The sequence below is a fragment of the Poecile atricapillus genome, chromosome Z (assembly GCF_030490865.1).
Source record: "Poecile atricapillus isolate bPoeAtr1 chromosome Z, bPoeAtr1.hap1, whole genome shotgun sequence".
Lineage (NCBI taxonomy): Eukaryota > Metazoa > Chordata > Aves > Passeriformes > Paridae > Poecile > Poecile atricapillus.
In genome coordinates, this window is record NC_081289.1 from 41,263,806 (window position 1) to 41,289,084 (window position 25,279).

A 25,279-nucleotide genomic window follows, 5' to 3' on the forward strand; every position below is an offset into this window, starting at 1 on the left:
TGACTGAGGAACTTTTTGTACTGTGAACAGAATTTAACACAATATAAAATCTTAATGAAAGTATTTTTCTGACTTTATAAAGCAAGCAAAAATCCTAGAAAAATGTAGATAATCAGGACTTAATCAAAAGCTCACCCCCAGGTCTCCCTTCAGACCTGTGCTATGCAGGACTCCAAACTCTGTTTTAGGATTGCTAACTTCTCGGGATAGGCTCACATCATGCCACCAGACAGCCTCCTCACTACCTACCAGGCATCTTCTGAACTAGAGAGTCACTTGAACTGAGCTGCAGTAAGAGACCAAAATGCCTTTCTGCTCACAGCTGTCTAGAGCTGTGCCAAGGGCTATCAGCAATTCCAGCTGCAGACTCACACCTCAGAACTGCTCATTCTGCTCTTCTGCTTCATCCTTGGTTTCCATAAAGTGGCCATGCAAGATTTTCAGCCTTTACAGCCTCTTGGCTTAGTGCACTGGGCTTTCAAGTGATCACTGGCTCTTATTTCAAATGCTGCTGACACTGCTAGATCAAACTTAGTGAAAGCACGGCAAAGTAATTTGTGTTACAGTCAAGTAAAAACATGAATTTCCACATCATGTTCTTGGTATGCACAGCATGGCTTGAAACCCAGATCACATGGTACAAGATCACCCCATTCTAGCCCTTCATTTGCCTTCTGCAACTTTTAGATGTGACTTTCACACAGCCTGGCAGTTTGCTTTGCCTCAGCTCCCTCTTAAATTAGGCTGAAATATTCCAGTGATGGATGTCTGAAGGTCTCTTACAACCACATTGTGGTAAAAATAGATAAGGGAAAGAGAATTTCCTGTTCCAAGTGGAATTTACGTAAACCATTAATAATTCATTATTCAGTATTCACAAAAATTCTTTCAACTTAGAATGACCACTACTAAAAAATGTTGTAACTTTATTACTGAGGACACAGAAATGGAAAGAAAAAAAAAAAAAAAACCCAAAAAACCAAAAAAACCCAGGAAAAAAAGAAACAACGGACATGCTTAAAATTTTTCTAACCTTTTCATTTGGAAAGGTCACTCCATACTTCCTTTGGCTGTACAGAATGGAAAATGCTGCTGGCCGTGTTTTCCCTGTGGTATTCTTCTCTGGTAATTCTAATTCAATGCCATACAAGGGAGAAGGAAAGCAGGAGGCCAAGAATGTCACCAGTCCAGTGCTGTCAAGATGAGCTCCACTTGCCCAAACATAGCAAAGTGAAGGCTTGGCTGTTAGGGGAGCGAGAATCATTCCTAGAGCTTCAGTATTTCCAGTCCAAAATGGATCAAAATCTGGTCATGAAGGTTAGTCACTCACTGGGTTTCTGATGGGGCTGGTTTCTGGTGTCACAGTTTACCTCAGTAAGCAGCTAAACATGACCCAGTGTTCTTTTAACACCAATATTTAATTTCTGCTAGGTCTTCCCTAGCTTTTGCCAAGATTGATATTTGTTATCTCAGACATGTTAGAACACAACCTTCATACAGCCACATGTCACCTTAAACCTGGATGAAATCTTCAACAGTATCTTACTTCAAACATATGACAGGACTAGAGAACCAGTTGAAAATTCTTAAATGGGAAAACTGATGTGTAATTAAATCAGCACAAGCATTTTAAGAAAGAAAATAGTTGCTATCCCATGTGCACCTCACCCTAGACTCTAATTACATAAAGCCTTTTGATGACAGGAAACAGAGTTTATTTTCCTGCTGCAGTGCTCTGTGCTACTGGGAATGGTGTTAAAATCCAGAACAGTGTGGTGAAAACCAGGTGGGCCGAAAAAGGTAGAAGTTTTGTTCAAAATGCACATGCGTTACCATCTGTGACTGGTTTACTCTACCCTCAAGTACAGACTACAAAAAATGAAAGGCATAAATTTCTGATTAATTTGTATCCAAATTTTGGACACCAGTAGTCTCTGGAATATTACAGAACAGTGGTTTATACCACAAATATTTCCCAGGAAAAAAAAAACTCCACACGACAAAAAAAAAACCCTTAAACACATAAGGTCAAACAAATGAGTCAAATGGAAAAAAAGCCAGACATTGAAACTGACCCCAATTAAGCACATGCATCTAAAAAAAAAAAAAAAAAAATCAGTGAGAAGGAGATCCTTAAAGGAAATCCCAAAATAATGACAAAAGAAATGCCAAATCAAGGCACAGAAACAAATTAAACTCTCCCATCACATTGTCAGGCAATAAATATACAATTAAGGCACAGTGGTGTTTACAAAGACAGTGGCAAGGTCTTTTTTAGACATTCATTTTTCTTCCTAATGTTTCCCTTCCACTGCTAAATAATTTCATTCAGAGGACAGTTGTTCAAATGTAGTCTTCACCTCATGAATCTTTAAAAGCCTACAGTCTCACTATTATATTTACTTTCTCCTCTCTACACAAAAAAAGGATTTATCTAGACATACCCTACAACACCATTTACACTTTAATTTATTATTATATCTGTTTTCTTTCTGAGCAATTAATGTAAAATTTCATTTGAATAGCTTTTCCTTAAAAATGTATTTCCTAAATATAAACAGAGAGAATTTTCCCATGCAGGTATGTATCCATATGCAACTTAGAAAGCCATTCTTTTATCATACTAACACAAATCACAAACACCAAGAAAAAAATATAACCTGAATTTAGGAGTATATAGTTCATTCCTGGTGAACAGTTTCAGAGGGCAAAAAAAAAGGTAACTAAAATATAACTCATTGAAATAGCAGTAGCGTTGTTAAATCATGCAACCGTGGTGGTGGCAATGATGGGACTGCTTTCTGAAATGGAAAACACACAGACAACTGAATTGACCTGTTGGTCCCTAATTTACACTTATTTTAGAGGGCATTTGCAGAGTGCTACATTTCTTTTAGAGTTTTGGTTGGTTTTGGTTCTGTTAGCAAAAAAAAAATAGATGGATTTATATCTAAAAAAGGGCAGCAGATACTAAAAGAAGGCATATGCCTGTAGGACAGAAGCAGGTCTCCTTATTGCAAATAACATTTAATCATCTTTCCATTTTCTGAAAACTAAAGGGTATCTCAGCTCAGCAGTGCTCCTACCCATTTGTTCTTGTCAGCTATACATACAATATCATATTGTATCATATCACAATGACCCATACCATCATCTTATTTACATATCTGTAGCAGGATGCTCTGTCTGGGATGCAGTAAAAACTTGAGCAACGCAAATTTTGCAAAGCTATCACTGGTGAACTGAGAGGAGGTGTCATGCTGCTTTTCTGGTGTTGAATTATGGAAAACCAAACCTGACTCTTCAACCCCAAAATTAAACATCCTGAGAGTGAGGTGAAGGTGTGGCACATACTGTAAAGTATCCTCATCTAAAGATGCTGAGCTGATGCAGCTGACCTGGAGACATATGACTGACAGTGAACCACTTTATACCATAGAAGTACCACTTTATATATATATACACACACTATAAAAGTGCCACTTTCAAATGGCAGGGATTTCTAGCATACTCCTTGGAGCGTGTGGAGATTCCTCCCTTGGGTGCAGACACCTCTTAAGGTGAGCTAAAGATGTTTGCTCACAACCATTGGTATGGGTGTGTAACACTGATCTCTACTCAGTAATTGTTTCTTTTTTGATATCTTTAATATCATTGCTTTGATATAGTACATTATCATATACTATACTAGCTGTGTTAGCTTCTATACCATGTAGTAAGTAATTCTGATTAAGATCTTTTTATCTAACCATTTATCATAATAAATCATTCATTTTCATATATTTGGCTTGCCATCCTTAATTCTGCATGACAAAATTATACAAAGGTTCAGTCACATGTGTATAATTCCTTAGACTTAAACCGTTGACCAAGTCTAGGGCTATCCCCTCGGCTTGTGGTAAATCCAACCACACCTAGACTCCTCTCTGAAGAGTTTAGAAAGCCAGAGGTCATTCTGCACCTTGTGACTCAATAGGAAGGTTTCTCTAATAAACTTTGAGGCTCCCACTCCACCCATAACAACATCAGGTACTCCATTACCTCATGTCTTTTTAGAAATATTTTCTGGAAATGCAGAGCTATGTTTTTTGTCAAACACTTTATTTTTCTACTTTTTTTTTTAATTCAAAAGTGAAAAAAACCAAGAAAGTCCCATACAACCCAGAAAGAGGTTTAAAAAATATCCAGGGTTATTTGCAAGTCTCTTTTTCAAATTAAGTGTTTCCTCATCTTTTCTGCAAAGAACAGAATATTTGGCAACATTTTAGTTACACTGTCGATAAAAGTAGAAGTAGTAATCAGTAAAAAATATTCCAGCAAAGTAATGGTCTGTTGAGCAGCTAGCAAAACCCTGCAAAAGAAAAATAAAGGAGATTCATACAGGAACTTCTTTCAGTTCAAATGCTAATTGTCTTTTGCCATGCTGTCATTTGAAAAGGCTTACCGGCACAGCTACGCGGAACGAGTACGCGCTGTCATACAACTTAGCTACGGGGAGAGCCCAAATGTGCTGGCGTCCCTAGGTGATAAATGAGAGACAGGTTAGATAACCTCATTTCATGGGAAACTGGAGAGAAGGATAGACTCTGGAAATATTTAATTGACAAATGCAGTGCAAGGTAATTAGGATACCAAACCTTGATAACTACAGTCAAAGTATTTAAAGACCAAGTGCTGACTTTAAACCCTGCAAATGTGGGTTTACTCTGATCAGCTCCACATGGGAACTGGCAGGCATCTAACTCCCAGTGACACTCAGCTGGCTCTGAATAACTGGATTCCCTCACTCGTTTTCTAAGCAAATCCCCCAATAAATAGGGATTGTTCCTGATGTGGCAGGTGGCCTGAGAGCTTTAATTTGTAATACTAGCAAATGGCAGCTCTGCTGAATTTGGGACAGCAAGTTTAGTAGTTCTCAGAAGACAGAAAATTTCCTCCATCTATTCTAAAAGTATGGGTAGTGTTTTCAATCAGTATTTCAAAAACAGATACCTGCAAGGTTTCATGTTATTTTTTATTATAGTGTTCCGCCATGCAAAAGTGAAACAACATATTTTGTACCTGAAATGTTTATGCTACAACAAATAAAACAAAATTCACCTCTCTTTTACCTAATGATCCACAGTAAATTATATTTCTAGCATCTCAACTCCTTCATCTTTCGCTCCTCACTTCACTTTCTAACACATCCTCTCTTCTGGAGAAGATATGCTCACATGACAAAACTTAGGTGGGACTGGTGACTCCAAATGATTGCTGTTCTGCCTTTTGGTAGGGAATAAACCTTTCCATCCCTAGAAAATTCCTCTTGAAAGAAACCTCTTCAACTAGGCAGCATTTCTATTCTGAGTCACATCAAATCTGAAAGCTCACTGCTGCTGGAGGCTAGTTAGCTTTAGTCTTTTGATGTGGATTTCAGGTTGACACAGGAAATCTATTTGACCAGTTTTGTCAGTAAGCTTCAAGGACAATTCCACATTGTGAAACTCTCTATGTCTGACTTAATTTCAATTCTGCTGAAATTACAGCAGACAGGTCAAAACTTGGAAAATTTGGGCTTTCAGATGACTTTGCCACTGTTACAGAGAAGCCTGAAACTTTTTGCAAAGACATTTGAAAAGTTGAATAAAAAGTCAGCTTAAAGACTGAAGGTATCTCAAGTGCTGTCATTTGACTAAGCACAAAAAAAACAAAAACAAACAAACCAACCCCTCCCCCCCAAAAAAAACCCCACCATGTTATGTATGGGAGCATAGATCAGAATTCTGAAGAAGACTCTGAAATTATTTCCAAATTCAGGGATGTTTCTCCTACAATGTGTTCAGAAATGCTATTACCATTGCTTCTCCCTTTCCTACTGTTTTAGCCACATTTCCAATCAATCACTGACAAATGGGGGCCTTGAAGGAGTTCTGTATGTCCAGCAAACTTTAAGAGAGTTTAAAACCTTCATCAGTTTACTGGAGGTGTTTAAAGATTTGCAAGACTTGGTCACTAAATATTTTTTTATTGGGAAAAGCTAATGTGTTTTACCAGCTTTTATCCTGATTGAGGCAATCCAGAGAATGACACACATACAACTTTTGCTTTTAAAATGAAGAATTTTCCCTAAAGGGATTTATTAGTAAACTCCTGTTTACACAGAAATAAAGCAGAATACTACCATTGTTACCAGCAAATTCTAGACTTTGAAACTGGAATTCATTACTCATAAGATAATAATGGAAACCATAGAGTAGAGGAGAGTTTGGAGGACTCTCCTAAAGCTCTGAGTGATAAATTATTCCCATTTCTTATCTCTGGGATTATAATGAGTTGTAATGGTGACTTAGGCTGAAGCAGAATCAAAACTGTCCTTGCAGAGAATCACTGAATAGATTTTTATAAAAGTCAGCAGAAAACTGACTCCAACAAAAAGACTGCATCTCATTATGGTCATGCCAAAGCCAGCCATGACCAGCCATTGACAGACTCAAAGTACCAGCATCAGGATTTCTAGCACTTCAGGAAAGATCAGAATTTTGCAGCCATTAGTTTTATAAAACCAATTCCCAAAAGCCAGGGTATTGCTACAAAAGTCTTACCTGTGTAGTTTCTTGGAAATCCTTTCTACCATTTCGGCTTGAAGAATAATGAGGGCAATAATTTCCAAATGCAACTTTGCAGAGAAATATAATTAATGGTTCTGTGGTGCTTCAAGAAACAGAGAAAAATAAGGATAAATTGCTTTATTAAAAATAAAATCAGTTGCCCCCAAACCAAAAACCAATATTCAAAATAAAGTCATACTCAGTGAAACTCTGAATATGATATATTAATTCCTACATGGGAGGGCTGTACTATTGGATTATAATGGCATACATGTAAAAGACAAATTTTTAGTCGCTGTAGAAAACAAGCAGACACTTCAGGAGTACTGTTATATTTCATCTTATCTGAAAAAGGCAGATGTTTACAGGGATAACACTGAAGCTCAAAAGACTGGATGAGTCCTTTTTTGCAGAGACAGGAGTCATAAACTGTTGTCAAGCAGATCATTTGGCAGCTGTTCTGGTTATTGCTGGCCTTTCTCAGAATAAAACTCCAAAAGAAAAGAACATGGTAGAGGTGAGCTTTTGAGGAGAAAATACTTGCTGAAAGGAATAACTCTGCTGCTTTTCCCTGCTGTAAGTCACAATTTTATGTAATACCAATAGTTTCTGCACAAGAATCCCCCTTTTACAGGGTTTGGCACAACAGGCCCAAAGAAGGTACTCTCTGTAGTCACCCATGTTATGTTCCTAATAATGTTTCTCTACAACAAAAGAAAAATTAGATCCCTAGGCCAGAGACCACAATCCTGCCAATACACACATACGTGTCTGCTCAAATGATTCTTAGGATAGGAGCTTAAGACTTCTGGATTTCAGTACCTGCAACACTGGGTGAAACTTTCCTTGAGCTGAGAATGGTATTGGGCCCACGCAACAGCAAAGAATCTACCCAAAAGGTCTACATTAACAATTTAGCTGTGCATAAATTTTTTCCCACTCTTCTGAATAGGACAAATTTGTGTAACAATAGACATCATCCAAGAATTATCTTGGATTAAAGAACCACAGCTGTCTTTTATATGTATTTGTATTCATTTTAGTTGTACTTACTTCATTTCCAGTGAGATTTCTACATCCGTGGGCATGTATTTGTTAAGAGGAATAACATAGCTGTAGTTTCCAGAGCTGAAAAAGGTTGCATTAATACATGTGGCATTTTTGAGATAGACAGTATCTTCACCAAAACATGGAAATTGCATTTAAATTTAAACAGAAGAAAATATAAAATGGTATCAAAGACTACTTCATGCTAGAGGAAACAACTGTGAGCAGGAGCCAGTCAGGCAGCCAGGCCACATAAATGGTGTTTTATTCCACCGTAGCATAATAAAACAATTCACCTACCTGCACTGCAGATTTTTACTACAATAGCGATTGTCAATGCTTTGCTGAGTTTCCAAAATCTGTATGGAATTGATTGTTGTATCAATCCCTAAGAATATTAAGAATAATGGTTTATTCTTTATTATTTCAGAAATTTTAGATACGAGCATAATAAAACTGCAGTTAGTCTACTGCCTTGATTGCCACTACAGGACTTGCTGCAGGTCTAAATCAGCACTCATTTAAAAGAAGCCTCTGGTTGATTACCTTCAGTCTGCCATTGGAGATAAGATCTTTGTTCAGTTTGCAGGGACAAATATCCTAGGAACCTAACATTGCACCATTTTCTTTTGCACAGACATTGAAGGCTACTTTGATGGCAGCTCAAGTAAAACTCAAATGTGTCAATATTCATTTTAATATATTAGAAGCCATACTCATTCAAGTAATCACTAACTTGAAAAACCTTTTCTTTGTTGAAAGGAATAATATGGAATACAACAAAACTTGTTTCAAATTCTCTGTGGAAGAAAACTACCCAACTTAAATGAAAATTAAAATTTCTTCTATAATGTTGCCTTGAACTTGCAAGAACTTTCATTTTTGCAAGAGTTTGGTAATCTACAGATAGATGATGACTATAGCCATGATAACATTACTTTTCCCTTAGGCGGTACCACGTGTCTGAGAGTGCTGTCCAAATCCTTCCTGAACTCTGGCAGCCTTGGTGTCATGACCACTTCCCTGGGGAGCCTGTTCCAGTGCCTGACCAGCCTGAGGGTGCAGAATCTTTTCCTCATATCCAGCCTAAACCTCCCCTGACACAACTTCATGCTGTTCCCTTGGGTCCTGTCATTGATCACCAGAGCAAAGAGACCAGTGCCTGCCCCTTCTCTTCCCCTCACGAGGAAGCTGTGGGCCACCAGGAGGTCTCCCCTCAGTGTCCTCTTCTCTAGGCTGAACAAACCAAGAGATCTCAGCTGCTCCTCATACAGCTTCCTCTGCAGACCCTTCACCTGGTCTTACAACGTGGTGCAGAAAGCACAAGGAGGACTTGGTTCAGCAAGCCCAAGCCCCTCACATCTGTGCACATTGGGTTTGTGTTTCTGTTCCTCTGGTCTACAGCAACCATTCCCTGCTCTGCAGTTGGTGAATATAGGGTGACCTGTTCTCTGAGTATAAAATCTCTGTGTGGTAGTATATACTTAATTTTCAGGACACAAATATCTACAAGTGACAGAAGGAAATTGAGCATGTTCCTCTCAGAGAAGTAGCACAGGAGAACATTCCCCTATGACACAGCAACTCATTACAACATGTAACATAGTGATGCCTCAGAGGATCTCATCTGAGGTGTGTGCGCCCTTGCAAAAAAAGTCAGAAGGTGAATGATTTTTTTTCCCAGATCATCCCACTGGGGCAGATCCAGGCAACCTGTGTTCTACTCCTCACCTCCTTTAAGTGCACGGTCTAGATGTCTAAGCCTAGATGTTTTATCATCCACATATTGTCTAGTCTTTAATCAAATATTTATTTTTAAAAAAACAAGCCTTAAAACAGAGGATCCACATGAACTGAAAACAAGGCGTAATCCTGCTCATACTGAATGAATGCCAGAGTATGCTGCTATAACATATGTAGTCAGCAGATAATCATTTTTACATAAAAGAATCAATATTTGTAGCCCAGGCTGGCTCTGACAGCAGTGCACAGTCACTAAAAGGGGAACCCAAAATCAAGCAAAACTTCCTGTGTCAAGGAACTTCATTTCATCTCTGAAGTGTCAGGATCTAAAGGTAAAGATGACCCCTTTGAGCAGCTGACATTTTAATCCCTTAGGTGAGATGAGGTAAACCCCAAACACTTCCTTCACACTGTATCATGAGTTTCCTGCACAGAAATATCACACTCATATCCTTAAGCACAAGATTTTAGCCCCTGTCAAGGAAAATACCACTTGTCATTTTATTGTATCTGAAGCCAAGGCTAAAGACTCTCTAGAGAGGGCAGTGAGAAAGTCTATAAAAATCTAATGAAGATGTAAGAATAAACTGAAAATTACAGTGAATCACAGGTTTCTTGTGGTCCACAGGAATTAGACTCACACGTGCTAATTCTCAATAGTGATGTATTATAACTGAAACATCTCTAAATTCCAGAAGCAGAATTACAAGCCTGAAAGTAAAACCTGAAAGTCATACAAGTAAACTTTTTTTTTTTTTTTTTTTTTTTTCAATTAAATATAGTACTTACAGTCATTTCCAAGATCAGGTCTTCCACCAGGTTTTTTGACTAGATCTTGTTTGGGTAACATGTCACTTTTATTTCCTGTGAAAGGATGAATGCACAAACATCACCCAAATTAGCCTTGCACAATAGTAACAGCAAAGTATGAATACAAAACAAGAAGATATTTTGTTAATTATCTCTTGAATAAAGACATGCATAACCATGAGAAATAGCTTTAAAATACAAAGCACCTCCATTCAGAAAAACATATACACAGTTAAAATAAGTTTGCAGATAACAAGAAACAAGTGTTTGAAATCTACAGAATATCAAAAACATTCCCAAAACATAGCCTCATAGAAAAGACTTCATCACACACAGCAAACATCACCAATTTCTGTAACAGAGAGCCAAGCTGAAAGTAAATACGCAGCCAGGCACTTCAGCACAAACCTGAACATAAAGCCACATCTTTCTTATTTGTGAGAAAATGCAATGAGCATTAAAGCCATGGAAGCAGGGAGAAGAAAAGGCCCAAATGCTGAAAGGTATTCACATTCCTCAATTCCACAGAAATCAGTGGAATTTCAAAAGCCTAAATCCTCTAGAGAAATCAGTTAAAAGAAAGTATGAGGAAAACAGTCACATTAAGCTAGATGACATAAAGATATGTTGAATCTTTGTTTAAAAAATTTTGTCTTGCTTATGAATGCTTGTGTTTCTACTTGAAGTTTCTGCACAGTCTTTTCATGAATAAATCTGGGATGCAAAGGATTAGGAGCTACAATGAATGCACTCTGTAGTAGTCTGCACCCACTGAATTCAAGTATCGCATTGTGGAGCAGAAAAAGGTCTGTAATAACTCCTAAATTAGTATTTAATTTCACTGCAATTTTAAACAGTTCTACCTCTCCATGAATCAAACGAACCAGCTGATTCTAATCCACTTTTTATCTTGATAATTCCCCATATTTAACTCTAAGCTTTTTGTTCTGAAAACATTTTCCTTTTTATTTATCTTGGCTACAGCTACAGTAAACAGCTTGTTGGTTTTTCTCCTGTTTGGATTTCATATTGACATTGTTACCTTCCATTTGGGTATTCATTATATTCAGGTTCATTAAACTTGTGCAGAACTGAAATCTATCAGTAGCTTGTGTACTGTGCTGATTTTTCACTCTTGGATCTACTCTTAATGCTATTTGGAGCATAAGACCTAGAGAAGGTAACGCTTTGTGTTTATTCTTATCTTCTTTTTCCACCTAATATCAGAAGCAGCCAGCTGAGGATAGAAGGTTTTCACATTTCATTTTTACCCATCTACAGTTCCTTCCTTTATAAATGAGATTCATGTCTTCTTAATTAATCAACACTTTTTCGGGCTTCAGAGCAGTACAAATTACTCAGGTATGACTTCTATTGAGCTCTATCTGCCACGGGGCTTACTGCAGCGCTGATCACAAGAATTACAAGGAACACTCACATACAGCTTGTCTGCAGAGTAAAGAATGGCCAGTGGGTGAGTCCCACTGACACCGTTCATGCTGAGAGTGTCACAGCAATTGGTAATGCCTGCCCTGGCAGACATTTGTGCTTCAGAGGCTGAACTGCATCCATCCCCAGTTTCACTTCACTCTGTCAATTATGCTGCAAGCATTGTTCCCAAGGCCAAGATAGGAAGAGTGTGAATGCTGGTTTAGTAACATTAATACTTGCTTCCACTGCAAGTGTTAAGGACTGGCAAAGAGGAATACAGATTCCCACAACTTATGCATACCTTTATGCATTAACCCTTTCTTATAAATATTATAAAATTTGTAAACAATGCATCTTCTCATACACTACACATATAAAATCTGGCAGACAATATCAGGAAAAGAATTCATTCCAGTTAAAGTATTTTATTTTATGTCTTCAAATAATATTACTCAAACCCCCTTGAAGTAAAAAATTACTCTTAAATCATAGATTTAAGTGTAAGTTTTATGTTTTCAGGCAGTTGGTATTCTGTCTCCGCCTATGGAAAAGTTACAGTACCACCACATTGTGACACAATTCAGTTTTTTGGGGTTTTTTACATGAGTTAATTCATTATCTACTACCCCTAATCAACTCCCATCCAACTGTAGCCAAAGGTTAATTAAAGTTATTAGTGACTTTCCAAATCCACATCAAATAATTTACCAATAAAGGCCAGGAAGAAAAGTGACAGACAAAACATCTTAGGGCCCTAAATTCTCAAGGGTAACCAGGCCGGATTTTTCAAAAACATATTGACTGTAGTGATGATTGGTTATATCAAGATTTTTTAAATCCTCTGGACTAAGGTCCTTTGTAGAAAGCTGACTGTCTTCAAAGATTCTTGTCCCTTCCCCCACACTTTCCATACAATCTGTGCTCAAATTATAAATAATTAAATTTTCAACTTACGTTTTTCCTTTGCATTGTTTCTTTCATAACTTAGAGATTTGACTTTTGGCTGATGAATTGGGCAACAATAGACCTTGTCACAAGGCAAAATGTCACAGAAATTCACTTCAGGGATCCTGCTGATGGGCTGTGTGCTCTGAGAAACTGTGCTTTCCCTCTGCAGTGCTAAAGAAAAAAAAAATTCTTAAAAATGCTGTGTACTGGCATTTTATAATAGCCATATTATATACACATATAATGTGTATGCAGACCAGCAGAGACACAGTACCTGCTGTGGTGGTAGAGGGAGAGACTAGAACAGAACTTGTGGTACTGCTGATGAAGAGAAACAATTCATTAAGAAATGGACATTAGAGTTGAGGACCAAAACAAATTGATCCAGTCTATTACTGATTCTACCAATTTGAATTTGCTAATGGTACTTTAACTACTTGCCTGTAAACTGGATGTTTTTCAAAATGGCTGTCATGAATATTCAGTAAATATAGGCTCCATATTGTCAAAGCACTGCAGAAAGAGAATTGTTCTGTATATTTACATCCATCTTTTGTGCAACACAATATGAATAATACCTTGACAGTGTTGTGTTGAAATGCAGTCATACGAGTGTTAACTATCTGATCACTTTCCCTTTAGTGGGAAAAATTTCAGTTGAATTTAATGGGGTTTAGATCAGATATATACATATACATATATATATACATATATATACATACATAAATATATATACACAGTATTGTGTTCATAGACTTGTATTCAGCAAAAAATACAGCCAGTTTCCAACCTAAATAGAATCACACCACCAGTTCAAAGTACTCAGCCCACAAAGAGATTGTAAGCCACAGGTTTTTGGAGACAGAAAATGGCAATCTCAGAAGTCCAGAGCATACTTTCCACAAATCCAATGTCACAAGTTAAACTTTCAGTCACATAATTGTCTACCAAGTGGGAACATGTTCAGCTTCACTTCACACAACAGAATCACTCTGTACATTGGAAATTGTACTTAGACACAGAATGGTTGTATAAAACATGCAGAGTCTGGTTTTGCACCTGTAGTGCTCTGAGGTGCACCCTACATTGTGACATGGAGAGAGATCAGCTGTGTGTCCATCACAAGAGTACCTTAATATTGCCAGGAATATTAATTGTTAATTTTAATACATTGTGTTATTCAAGTAAGAAGGGAAAAGAAGAAGAAAAAGTGCTATATTCTTTCAGATAAGTAGAAAGAGGAAGGGAGAAGCAAGTCAAATTGTTGTTGTTACCATAGTGCCATAATAGCAATCAGAGCTATTATAGTCACCCAGAAAATCTTCACAGAGCAAGATTCTTTGGTCTTTGACAAACAAACCTAGGGTAAAAAAAAAGTTTGGTTAGTTCAAGTGTCAAATATCTAAGCAACTACTAGTAGATTAAGAAATAGTACACTAGGTTGACTTTACCTCACCCTTGTTTCTTTCATGGTCACCCTTATATAGGGGCCAACATCTACACATTAAAACTTCAGTAATTAAAAGGTCCCTAAGACTGTGAGTGCACTGTGCATTGTCGATAGCATGGGGGTACCAACATTACAGAAGAAAAAAAGGATAGATAAAAATAACAGTTCCTTGTCCTTTCTTCCTGCTGTTTTTTCATACTTTTGAAGTATTTCAAAATCAAATTAAGAACTCAGTAAGTGTCCAGAACTAAAAGCTCAGCAGCTTTCAGTATGTGCTCAGACTATGTTAAAGCAGGACTGGTATAAATACAGAAGAAAGGCACTTTCCAAACAAGTAAGATAATCTTAGATGATGGAGCAATTTGACTATCATTATGGTACAAAGTACATTTGAACTATTATTTTCTCTTGCTCTTTGGCACTGGCAAAAGCAAGGTAGGCAAATGAGCATTGGTTCATCTTAAAGAACAGGGCTTGGCAGCCTAGGAAGACAGTCTTGAAAAAGGTCAATACATGTATTTCCTCACTCATATGATCCCCTTTGAAAAGGGGCATCCACTTCCTAAACCACAATACAGGCCAGAGAAAGTGAACGCAAATCACAGTGAAGGACTCAGACAAGGATTTAATTTCACTCACCTTCCTGGATTTTTGCGGGACTGATTTTACTGATGGCAAGAGACTATTAGCTTGACTATACCTGCTGTAAGAGACAAGATTTCTTTAACATTCAAATGCTTCAGCAACTAATTAATGAAGAAAAGACATTTTTAATGTCACTTGCTTTAGCAATTTTAACATTTACAAAAGGAAAGGCAGAAGTGTCAGATTCATTTCAAGGACAAAGGTCTCCAGTAAACTCATTCAGGAGAATGTTCTTAAATGCTACATTTGATTTTGAAGAAAACTTGGGGAAATTGCTTAGAAACAGGAAACGCTCATCACTTCACTGAAGCACCAATAAAGATTCTTTCTTGCTGAAGAAGCTCTGCAGATTTGCCTTAGAAGCAACTTCCAAGTCCCAGAGCTGTAACTGAACATAATCTACCATTTACTTTATGCAATAGAAGCAATTACAAAAATCACTGTAATTTATCAGCCATTTCAAACATTAATTTTGTCAGTGACTAAAAAAAATATGAGAAATTTGGGGTCTTTTGCACAACTTAAATACTGGAAAATAGCCTGTCAATATTGTCAAGCAAAATCAATTTTCACTTCTATCACAGAGATCACTTTAACAATTTGTGGGGCAACTATTAGAGAACATCACAGCCAGAGGTACCTGACTTTACTCTCTTCACTGACTGTTGACTTTAAACTGTTCATCCGTTTCAGCCTGGCCAGTTTCCTATTCCACTGTTCCAATTCTTCTATTCTGACTTCAAGATTGTTAGTTAGTTTACAAAGCTGCTTTACAGCACCAACATTCTCCATAAAGATCTGATCCTGAGAAGAAAACAATGACAAAAGTATATACACAGTATATTCATCAAGCAGATGTAACAAGCAGAAATAAGTGCAGAATTCACCTATATAAACATAAGTTATCTCACTGTAGATATATGGCACTCCTGTATCACCATAAAACCCTTTTGCTAGACATTAATTTTCAGTAAATTAAAAATGAAGACTTGCAGAAAAATTTGAAGAAGCTAAAAGGCTTTTTACACCAAGAATTTAAACCGTATTTTATCTTCATATTGTTTTGAAACCTTAACACTGTTCCAACAGGCTTCTACTACTTGATTTTTAATGCTGCAGCTGAACATACATTTTAGAATCCCTTAGCAAAATGTACATCCAACCATCCCCCTAGAGGCATTAGATAGGCTCAGACAAACCAGAGATTCTATCCATGTTGTACACATAAAGTTAATCACGCGGAGATAAGTGAGGCAGATTAAAAACCAAACCAGATATCAAGCTGTGATTGTATAATATTTTGCTCTCCTCTTCAGCCTCTCCAGTCTCTTACAGGATTCTTGTAGGTTCCAATAATAGGATCTGATCATCTCTGCAACTAAAATAGTTCAGACACCCTCTATTTGCTCTTTCTGGATATTTTACCCAGGAAAAGCCTCCTATTCTCCTACCCCTGCTTATCATCTATGTATCAGTCTGCTGCTGGAAAAGCCCTCAGTATAACCATACAGGCAGTATTTTATCCATTTCTGAGTAAAAAATAGTTACTGATCCACTGCAGGAACACAGTAGAAGAGTACTTTGTTTGCTATGTTTGAAAGAATGGCTTTCTGATACTAATGTACAGACTGATGCCATTGGATGAAGCTATTACTGCAGTTAATGTTGCTAAGTGTTCCAGTCTAGTCAAGTTACCAGAAGTAAGGTAAAAGTAGTTTTGTCTTTCATGATGTAAAAGCCATGCATACCTTTCCTTTAAAGGCAACTGCATTCCACAAAACCAGGCAGCATTTAATGTAATCAGAATCAGAGCACATTTTCAGTGGCAAGTCACAAGCTTCCCTACTGCCAGAATACCAGCAGCCCATTTAAATGACAAGTGACTTCAAAATGCTCTCTCGTACCTAGAACTGTGAAATCACTTACATGGACACTTGCCCTCATATGAATGATATGTAGCAGCTTCCCTTTCCACTGTCTTAAAATCAAGCATGAATTGCTTCTAGGTGGCTTCAACTAGCTGACAAAATTGGTCTTCTCACAAAATGAAGGAATACTCTATTTGAGGGGAAGAAAATTGATCAGAGTTTTACTGCCCATCTAGTGACAAAGTACTGAACACAGTGTGACTGAGAAGATTCTAACTCAAACAAATTGCACATAGTTGTGACATTTCTCTAGAAAGTATCAGAGCCAAGTTCAAACATGTAATGCAATCAATTAATTCAACAGCTCGAAACTGACAGAGACACAACACCAGCCAACACCCTACTTATCTGGAAATAAACTTGGAATATGAGGTAACAAAGTTCAAGGCCTCATCACTTGCTAAACTGAATGAAAAAAATTACTGGCCTTTTACTATTCAAGCTGCTGAGCTATTCTGGAGCTGGGAGCTCCAGAAACTTAAATCAGATGTTCCACCTGAACAAGACATGTTCCAAATCTCTGAATTCAACATACATCTTAAACTGTTAGACACAGATCTCTCCTGATCCTGTCACCCCAAAGGTTATGGAATTGATATTCATATGCTCTGTCACAAGTGTTAGGAGAAAGAGGACACAGCACAGATTTATCTGACCATATTAAAACACCAAAGTGCCTGTGAAGTAATCCCAGATCCAGATCTAGACAAGTAGTCAAGAAAACGCAAAGCAGCAAAAAAGCCATTGCTGTAACAGCCCATTCCTGCTTGGGCCACACCTTGAGCAGAATCACAGCCTGCAGGGATGAGTAGAAGGAAGGCATTCTCCATTTGTATGTCACATCCCTGGAAGACATCCTGGCAAGCACTCTCCAGGGACCCAAGGTACAGAGAAGAAAGGGAACATGATGGGCCCAAACAGCAGTGCTGTGAGGCACTGTCAGAGATGGCATTTTGTGTGATATTTCAGCAAGGAAAACATATGAATAAAAAGCTCAATTCTCCAACCTAAACTTCTGTCAAACAAAAAACTGAACTATGCCAAAGAAATTTTGGAGGCATTCAGAAATGCAAATGATGCTACAGCTGTCATACAATATAATAGGAAGGCCTAAAGGGCAAAACTAACCTGGAGTCACCTACCACTACTGCACTTCTACTAGCATCTAGAAATCAGCTACAGGCTGGAACACTGACCAAGTACAGCAAATTTTCTAAAAGTCACCTTTTCAACAGTATCTCCAGAAGTGCTCTTTCCATAGCTTTATTTGAGGTATCTAATTCATACTTCTTTTATATAGAATACAACCTAGAAGATTTAACCTATGAATTTAAATTATTTATAGCCTATCAAAAGATGACAAGTGAAATAAAATAATTTTATAGACATTTTCTCCAAGTTTGGTGCTGTAACCTTGTGTTTTCTATAGAATAATGAAAGAATGCATTATGATAATGAATGCAGGATTGTGTTCATGACATCACCCAGACAAGATCAGGTCACCTTTCTCTAAAACCTCTCATTATCAGCTGCAAGTGGGAAAAAGCTGGGAAGTGGTCTTTGGCATGCAGTGAACCAGCACTCAGCAGAGGGGCTGCTTTGAGACAAGTGCTGTGTGCAGTCTTGTGTGACTGGACTTTGTGACTGACAGTCCCTGGCAGCCGTATTTCTACAGGAAAAGGAGGAGAAGAGAACACAGGGAAATATCTCAGGAGTGTTCCCAGCCTTTGTGTGCCACTTCATAGCATATGATTTTGAACCTATAAAAAGCATTTCGGATTGCCAAAAACAAAACTCCATACACACTTGGATTTGGTATGTAGAGGTAATACCAGGATTAAAGTAAAGAAGTTTTTATTTAACAAATTGAAGGCCATCACTGCTCAATTCACTTGTGGAATCACTTAATTAACTGAAACACTTAAACAAAAAAGAATGCTTTAAAGTGCCACTTGTTGAACCAATGCTATGAAATCACTATCCACTTTTATTCAGAAAAGATAGGGGTTTTTCTTATTAACTGTATGTTTATATAGTACTATAATCAGTTTTAATATAGTCACCTCTTGTCGTTAAAAGATTCAGCCCTTTATTAACAGCTGGCAGTTCTGTTTTTCTCAATTTGCTGAACGCCATTTCTGTAACACACGTGGGGGGCTACAGCTTTTTATGGGGCACAGCATGTGCTCATAGCTCCCCACATGAAAGAGCAGTCTAAATACACATCCCCGCTTTCTCCCTCAAGACCATACCTTGTCAACCATGAGGAAGTTTTCTATTTTTTCTCCATCATTACAAGCAACATCTCCAACTTCTCTAACCGCTTCAGGTAAAAGCCTCTTCACTTCCTGAGCTATTATTCCTGTTCAGGAAGTCACAAAAATGAATGTCAGGAAACACACTGGCATACCTGCTGACCATTCTAAAAACTACAGGCAAAGCAAAAAATCATCTGGAATTTCTCAGTGGTAGGAAAATATAGACTTTCAGGGGGTTTTTATTCCATTCCACCAAAAAAAAAAAAAAAAAAAAAAAGAAACCTTTCGAATTCTCATTTCTCTGCAGAAAGAACAAAATTGTTTGTAAGCACATACTTCATCCTCATTAAACAGAAGTCGTAAAATTACAAGCAATACCTAATTTTGGCATTCTTATACCACAAGAGGTACACAGCAAAGTGTGCAATTACGATAACCTAAAAAATGAGGATGAAATATTAAAAGACACTATGGCACAATAAATATCAGTAGATGTTAATAAAAATGGGAACAGAACTGACTTTATACCTGTTTCATGGGTATCTTTTATTCCCATAACAGATGCAAATTCAGGCTTGTAGTCATATTCCACCAGCCTCATTTGTGTTATTCTTCTTAACTGCTCATTTGTATCGACCTAGTTGGAAAAATACCAAGATTTACATGTTGCAGCACTAAGCAATCTATGACTACAGCATCTAGGGCACCACTGAGAGAGCAACTAGCCTGACACAGTTATTTGGCCAATCATCACATTGAAAAATACAGACAACCTTCCTATTCCCCACCACCAGAATGCTATTTGTAATTTTATTGCCAGCTCCCCTTCTGTTTGACAACTCCCAGCTTCTACAGGAGCCTTCTCCAAAGTCTAGCTGATGGCCAAAGTGCAGCTGATGGTTCTACAGAGCACAATGGTACATCCGGTTTCTTTAAGCCAGCATTTCAGCACAGCCAGGATATAGGAGCTGCTTCCTGTGTCAGAACAATGATCCACACGTGCTGTGGTACAAACAGAAGTGCCCCAAATACTGCAAGGCCCTCACCTCCCGGATATTCTGTTTTGCTCGGCTGTCAGATGGGTGCATGACTCTGCCCATAACTTTGGCATTTCCGCAGACAACCAGCGCTTCATCTGGTGCATCTGTGTTAATTCCTACTCGACCATGATAGGCTATTGTCTCTGGAATGTGTCCTCGCTGCCACAGTACATCACTGTCATTCTCAAACTGCCCTGGGTTAGATGCCTGGAAGAAAATTTTTTGCTTAAAGATACAGTATAGCATAGATGCACTGTTGTTTATTCTATTAGAAATTCGGGGGAAATGAAAAGCCAAATCTTAAATATTGAAATTGTATTCAAGAGCTTTTTAATAAACTAACAGAAAAAAACAGAGTGGAGTTACTTCTAAGTGTTTCTGCTCACAGAGCACTGGCCTCATGCTTTTTTCCTTTGAATTCTACTTTATTAGCACCTTAAGCTAAATTGACAATGTTCAAAGCTTTCCAAATTTTGACATTATACCACATAACCATTCTTTACCTACCACTAAATTGTAGCTGAGACTGGAAATCAGAAAAGAGAAAGCAAGGCAGAGATTAAACACACATGATTCATAAAATCCTCTGTAATGTTTTAAATTAACTCATACTAAAAATTTCATGTCAAGGAAACAGGGTCTTTTAAAGAACACCAATAAAACAACAGAATGTGTAAAACAAGAAAAGGCATTTGATTTCAATAGATAATTTTGGGTTGTTTATTGTTTTGGGGTGTTTTTTGGTTTTTATTTTAACTTTGAATTCAGGCCAAAGCAGAATCATGATAAAAAGAAGCCAGGCTTTCACAAGGCTTTGCCAGCTACAAGGCCTGGCACTGTGTACTCACCACTGTTTGTCACAATTGGAGCATGATCTGATATGTCTGACAAGCACATCTCAGCTGGTAGCTTTGTTGTGTTGGAGTGTATAAAGGGCCCAAAGATGAGCTGCTTTTTCTCGCAGTGCATTTGCATGGCTTTGCCACTTTAAGGTGGCCAGAGGCTGACTTGCTCTATCCTGCCACTGAAGCCCTGTTAGACAGCTAGAAAATTACTTTTTTTCCCCCTTCTATCTTTCCTGTTAGTATTTTCACCACTTCAGAGCCTCTTGATGTTTCTGCCTTACTGCCTTCTTTTTCCTTTGTCTGAAACAGATGCCAGGCTTGAAAAATCCCATTCTGTGAATTTCTGTTCAAAAACTGTCTTGCATACATTGAAGAAGCCCTCTTCCCTTGAAATTTCAAAAGAATCTAATATTAAAAAGTGGGAAAATGTAAATTTTTAAATCTTACATAAAAATATATGTATCCTGTAAAGTAACAAGTATGAGACAAATGTGAAAATTCAACAGCTTCCCCAAAATGTAATATCTGTAACACTGTCAGATCCAGAAAGATAAATTCAGATGAAGACAAGACTGTGGAAATTAATGGACAAATAAAGGAAAATAACTATAAAATGTGTGTAGGAATGATGCAAACACTGCTTCAGCATTCTGAAGCAAAAAAAACCACAGCAGCAGCCAGGATGATAAAACTTCTCAGCAGGGCAGAATACTGTGCTGAACTCCACACATTGCTTTCAAAGCCTTTTCACAGCTCCACCCAGAAATGAGCTCTGGGCCAAAATGCCCCCCAAAGACCTATCTTTAACTACAGAAAGAGGTTTTATGGCACAAGAGGATGCTCAGATGAAAAAGGAGACAGGACTGAAACCATCTGAAAGCTCCCATCTTCCTTTGGAAACCCCTGAGCAACACCCCACGTGCTGGAGATTTTCTCTTTTGCTCTCTCCAAACACCAAACCAGACCATAGCTGTAAAGCCTAGGCAAATGATGGGCTGCCAAAAAGGATGCAAGAAATGGCCTGCAAAAAAACAATGCCAGGACTAAAAGCTTTGACAGCCCTCAACTTCTTTGAGAAGCCTCTTCCCAGCTCCACTTAATGCACCAGAGCTTTTGGTCATGCTTGACTCCAAGCCAAAATGCTAAGCCTATTCCTCTCCATAAACCAAGGGCTAAGAAAGAGTCCATGCAAACAAGAAGTAGCTCTTCAACTGATCCACATGAAAAAGTTCAGTGGACTGCAGTCTGCCAGACACCCTCTCCATCTTTTGCAGCCCTGCCACATATTTCCCACCTTACATACTTCCTATTTTTCTAAGCCCTATACACAGTATTCACCCTAGAAATAACTATAACTCCAGACTATGCCCAGTTCAAACATTAGCAACTACCCACTCATCACAAGAAAAAGGGTCCAGGACTGAAAACTTTCAGCAGCCCCCACCTTCCTTTGGCAGTCCCCTTGCAATCTCACTCATTCTGGGGCTCTGTGTTTTCTCTCTCTCCTAACCCTAATTCTCCATAGCTCTTGTTACACTACAGATCTAGGTTTTTCCTCTTTTCTGAGTCTAACTGCAGGCTAAAGCTGAGTACTAAAAGAAAAATGTCCTGTGAACCAGGCAACTGAAAAGTAACAGTTAAGAGGAAAATAAATTATTCTTCCTTTTGTTAATTTGAAACCTATATTACTTACATAATCTCATCAGAGATTATCTCATGAGCTAATCTCATCAAATTGAGAGGTGGGGAACTCTGGAAACACACTGGAAAAGCAAAGCTATAGGTCTTAAACTTCCTTGAGCTACTTGACCTTCTTTCCTTACTTTTTTTTCCTTCTCATCCTCCTTGGAAAATGAAGACTCTAGCTAATGAAAGCTTTTACAAAATTCCTAGCCAGTGAAGTAAATTGTTTCACCACAAATTAAAAAAATAGTCTGGAAAAATCAGTATATTTTTGTATTGGAACTCATAACAAGCTTTCTTTTAAAGCTCTTCCATAGCTCTACTTATTTTTTAATTTCTGGTAATTAAAAGAAAACATATTCATATAATGTGCAACTGTAGGTTTTTTCCTCAATCTTTTTGACTCAGTGGTAATTTTTATCCCAAACAACCATGACCCCTCAATCTCCTGTGAATATCAAAACATTAAATACTTTTACATGAAAGTAATACAAATTTATACCTACCCTCACAATGATCTTTTCAGAGACATTTGCAGATAGTAAGTAGAACTGGTCTTGAGAGACAGCATACAGTCCAACTACCAGCATGAAGTATCTAATTTGAAATTGATTTAATCAGGACAATAATTGAAGTAATTCTTTCTCACAGAAACAAAAAGTTTTAAATACAGCTGTTATTATTGATACGTAAAACGATAGAAAATGTTTGTTAAATGTATTTCTTACAATATAAAAGAAAAAATATTTCCTTAACTACTAAGAAATATGCTTTTACAAACCCCATAATCACTGCAAATTAGCAAACAATACAGTAATGTTTATGAATTTAAATAATGAAGCCTCAAAGATGAAAACCTTTCCTGCCTCAGAAGAAAGTTATCATTATTTGGGTTTTATAGCTTTCCAATTTTGTCAGCCATTATTCTGGCTATGATTTCCTGAAACTATCTCTAACTATGAGGATGAAGTTTGAGTTTTATTCTCATATCATGCTGTGACTGTAGCAAAAGGAGCTTTTAAGCACATACCAAGTGCTTAAAAGCATGACAGAATTTGAAAAAAAAAACCAGATTTGGTAGCAGAAATTTTTCACAAACATTGGCTCCATTCTAAAGTAGACATTCTCTTTTCTGCTTCTACACACAGGCCAGCTAGCTGTATCAATACCTCTGATCAGGATTAGGTTTCCCCTTTTTTCTCATATTATTTGCTGTTGTTTCACTGAAATGCAGCCGTGCCAGTGTTACTTTAGTTATCTGGTCCCCTGGCAGATCAACTCTAAAACAGAAAAGGAATCAGGGAAGTAAGTATTTGGAGAGCTATCTGCTCAAACCAGGTCTCTGCAAACTCATTAAAACAGTTCTGAGAAAAACAGACAAATAAAATAAAACAGAGGAACCCCAGTAAAAATGCAGTAACCCTGGTTTCTAAAAATGTATTAAAAACAGTGACTACATCAAGGAGATAAACAGGATAAAACATCAGCAGTAGGAAACTGTTCTCAGTAATAAGAGTCTTATGTTTCTTGGTCTGTTTGTACTCAGTCTTGAATATAATAAAACTGTATGTGTTCAGTAGGATGGCTATTTGCTGCTTTGACAGGATTAATAACTGCTTGCTTATTACTGGGCTTGAATTTCCACAGTAAAACTAAGAGATCTTACTGCTTGTCCTTCTTTTCATCTGCACCTAATTGACATGTCTGGAAGCACACAGTAGACACCTATGTCTCAAATACATAGTGGTAGTCCTCTAGTACGGGATAAATAATACAAATGAAGAGTCTGTATAGATAAAACTACAGTTCACCAAACAGTCACACAAAAAATAATTTACATATACACAGAATCTATTTGTTAGTACACAAAAGGAAGAAAAATGTCATGAGAGAGGCAATATAATTAAAATCAAGCTCCTCTTCCAAGCTCAAAATTCAGTTTCGGTGATAATATAGTGCAGCCGTTATCCCAGCACTGCCCTAACTTGACATTGTCTTCTCTCTTCACATTATAAAGTTTATTTAATTATTTATAGAGAACAGAGCAGCTCCAGCATAAGAAACTTATGCCAGAAGAATAAACATTGATTCTGCCAGTGAGTTAAATGCTCAAGAATGGCAGAGCTCCAGAAAGATACTGCACCTGTGTTTCTGTCAGAGTCACTCTCCCTTAAAAAGCACTGTAAATGTATCTCATGCCTACATAGGACAGGAACATTCTGACATCTTTTAAGATTGGAAATGCATCTGCCATACAGCTCTAAGAAGTGTAAAAGAGGGTTTCTAGTTGAATATAAATATTTTGAATATACATACTTAACACATCTGTAAAGCTGTTGAAAATTGTCCTTAATGAAGTGTGATCAGGTATATATTACTACTGTGATTCTATCTGTGCAACCACAATGAAATCTGGATAAAAATCAGAAAACTGGTTCAGAGCTACTGTGAGATTCCAAGAAACAACTGCTTCATATTTCAAACAAATGAGACATATTGAAACAAGATGGAATAATTTTCTCAGAAATCTTACTTAACAGGATGAAAAGGTTTTTTGCTTCGATCTGATTGAGATTGCTCAATAAGAACTGTTTGATTTGGAGCTTCCACCTATAAAACAAAAATAATCTTCAAAAATTACAAGAATATACAATTTTAGAACACATAAATATTGAAATAGACATTAATAGGAAAATTGTTCCTAAAACAGTGAAAATGCACTCATTTCTAGTGGAACGACATAGAAATTAATAGAGGAACTGACTCCTGATCAATTGATAATTGACATCTAATCTGAAGACCCAAGTCTTTCTGCAGAAGTAATTTGAGAGAGAAAAAAACAAAACAAAGAGCATTAATTT

At 37.4% G+C, this 25,279-nt stretch overlaps 1 protein-coding gene across 1 annotated transcript in view; it reads right to left on the minus strand.

Moving 5' to 3' along the window:
- Positions 1-4,198: 4,198 nt before the first annotated feature.
- LOC131573117 (myelin regulatory factor-like protein) overlaps positions 4,199-25,279 on the minus strand; it is a 37,331-nt gene continuing 16,250 nt past the window's right edge. The window contains exons 8-25 of the mRNA XM_058826719.1: positions 24,952-25,028; positions 23,588-23,698; positions 22,925-23,015; positions 19,897-20,097; positions 19,379-19,487; positions 18,845-18,954; positions 15,305-15,468; positions 14,659-14,722; positions 13,844-13,929; positions 13,011-13,082; positions 12,844-12,890; positions 12,576-12,740; positions 10,170-10,244; positions 7,938-8,025; positions 7,644-7,718; positions 6,585-6,693; positions 4,445-4,519; positions 4,199-4,351 (exon numbers count right to left, since the gene is read on the minus strand). Of these exons, the coding sequence (XP_058682702.1) occupies positions 4,265-4,351; positions 4,445-4,519; positions 6,585-6,693; positions 7,644-7,718; positions 7,938-8,025; positions 10,170-10,244; positions 12,576-12,740; positions 12,844-12,890; positions 13,011-13,082; positions 13,844-13,929; positions 14,659-14,722; positions 15,305-15,468; positions 18,845-18,954; positions 19,379-19,487; positions 19,897-20,097; positions 22,925-23,015; positions 23,588-23,698; positions 24,952-25,028 (1,806 nt within the window). The 3' untranslated portion in view covers positions 4,199-4,264. The remainder of the gene's footprint in view (positions 4,352-4,444; positions 4,520-6,584; positions 6,694-7,643; positions 7,719-7,937; positions 8,026-10,169; positions 10,245-12,575; positions 12,741-12,843; positions 12,891-13,010; positions 13,083-13,843; positions 13,930-14,658; positions 14,723-15,304; positions 15,469-18,844; positions 18,955-19,378; positions 19,488-19,896; positions 20,098-22,924; positions 23,016-23,587; positions 23,699-24,951; positions 25,029-25,279) is intronic.